Below are 1,590 nucleotides of genomic sequence, written 5' to 3' on the forward strand. Positions count from 1 at the left end.
CACTTTGCAGTTCCTCTCATGCCTACTACTGGACGGCAAAGGGAGCATCGCTCCGCGGACGGTACATTACGACGGTTTGATAAGAAGACTATGCGATGGGAAGTGGTGATAGAGGAATCACATGATGGTACTATCACATTGTAGCCACCCTCGACACGATATGCTATCGTTAACTTCGTCGGTTAAAGCGCTCCATCGGGTAGTCCAGTCGACGTCTGATCCCTCAGGCGCTGTAACGACACCAGCAGCGCCGCTGCTGGCCCTTCCCGGTAAGCAGTATCCACTGAAATTCGATGGCAGCGACTTCCAAATCAACGGTAAATTCGTTCGTCTACCTAATGGGGAGGCGTGCCGACGCAATCCTCGAGATCAGCAGGACGCCGACACAGCCGACTCGGTCTGGGACAGCTCAGTTGTATACTCATCGTCGAGGGTCGCGTCGGTCATAACCTTCATAGGTGCTCGCCAAACTGTTAGAGCATAGTCCACACTTAGTACGTGGCAAACGCGTACTCGAGCTTGGAAGTGGTAAGCACATCTCCTGGGGTCGAGAAAGGGGCCCGGCGTCCTATGCGTGGCCGTAAGGTACTGGCCTGGGAGGTATCTCCGCTGCTTTATGCGGCGCTCAAGAAGTAACACTAACTGATCTGCCTTATGCCATGCCGTTGTTGCGAGAAAGCATCGATCTCAACTGCGTAGCGGACACCGTAAGAGCGGACGTCCTAGACTGGTCCGACCCTCCAGCCGAGGACATTGCATCGAAGTAATGTGCGTTGCTTTCCACTCGATCGGCTACACCACACTGCGAGTCTCGTAGGTTCGACATTGTTATTGCTTCCGACGTCATCTGGCTTGAGGCCCTGGTCCCCTCGCTCGCTGGTGTAATAGCGGACAAGAGGCTCCTTCCCTTCCTCATGGTCCACCAAACGCGGAGCCTCCGATGTGACCAACTCTTTGAAGATCTTTTGAAGTCTCGCGGCCTCCGCCTCACTACATTGGACGATCGGATTAAACATCCGGAGTTTCTCGGTGAATTATTTCATATCAGAGCGTTCCTCGTTGATATTGATCGTGATGGCACTTAGTGTCTTAGTATAACTTGTGTTGTGAGTTGAGGCCGTTACAATCAAGCACTCCTATGCATTATCCCGCCGAATTATAAATCTCGGAGTGGAGTGACCAGTGCTGAAAAATATGTTCGCTTTCCTCAGCTGAGTTTGACAGTTTCCTCACGAAATATACATGTTAACATACGAATCCATGTAGAAATGTACAGGAATCAATGAGAATTTACCAAAATTTCCTCAGAATTTCCATTTCGTCACCAACATGTGCGGTTGACCATAGGCACATTTTCCCACACTGAAAGTGACGTTCTAATGGTGCCGATATTGTCGGGTCAGGTCGTAATGAATTAACATGTGGCGTAACTATCATTGTTATTTGCAGTCGATCGTGCTGCCCTCTGTTCATTTTCCTAATTTGCGCGATGAAAACTCAAGTTGATGAAGGGGCATGCACCTCACACGCGTCAAAACAAGAAATGAATCGCATCCGTGCTACACCTTTGCGCGCCCATTACGGCTCATC

The 1,590-nt window shown here is 50.3% G+C and overlaps 1 protein-coding gene across 1 annotated transcript; it reads left to right on the forward strand.

The window, feature by feature from the left end:
* Window positions 1–8: 8 nt before the first annotated feature.
* Pmar_PMAR013013 (Protein C14orf138, putative) lies at window positions 9–1,085 on the forward strand (the record flags this gene model as incomplete). The annotated part of the gene is made up of 5 exons (XM_002785111.1): window positions 9–127; window positions 228–415; window positions 459–528; window positions 586–763; window positions 818–1,085. Exons 1-5 carry the CDS (start codon window positions 19–21, stop codon window positions 1,083–1,085), a joined length of 813 nt encoding a protein of 270 aa, XP_002785157.1. The 5' UTR covers window positions 9–18.
* Window positions 1,086–1,590: the final 505 nt, after the last annotated feature.

This window comes from Perkinsus marinus (assembly GCF_000006405.1).
Source record: "Perkinsus marinus ATCC 50983 genomic scaffold scf_1104296933896, whole genome shotgun sequence".
Lineage (NCBI taxonomy): Eukaryota > Perkinsozoa > Perkinsida > Perkinsidae > Perkinsus > Perkinsus marinus.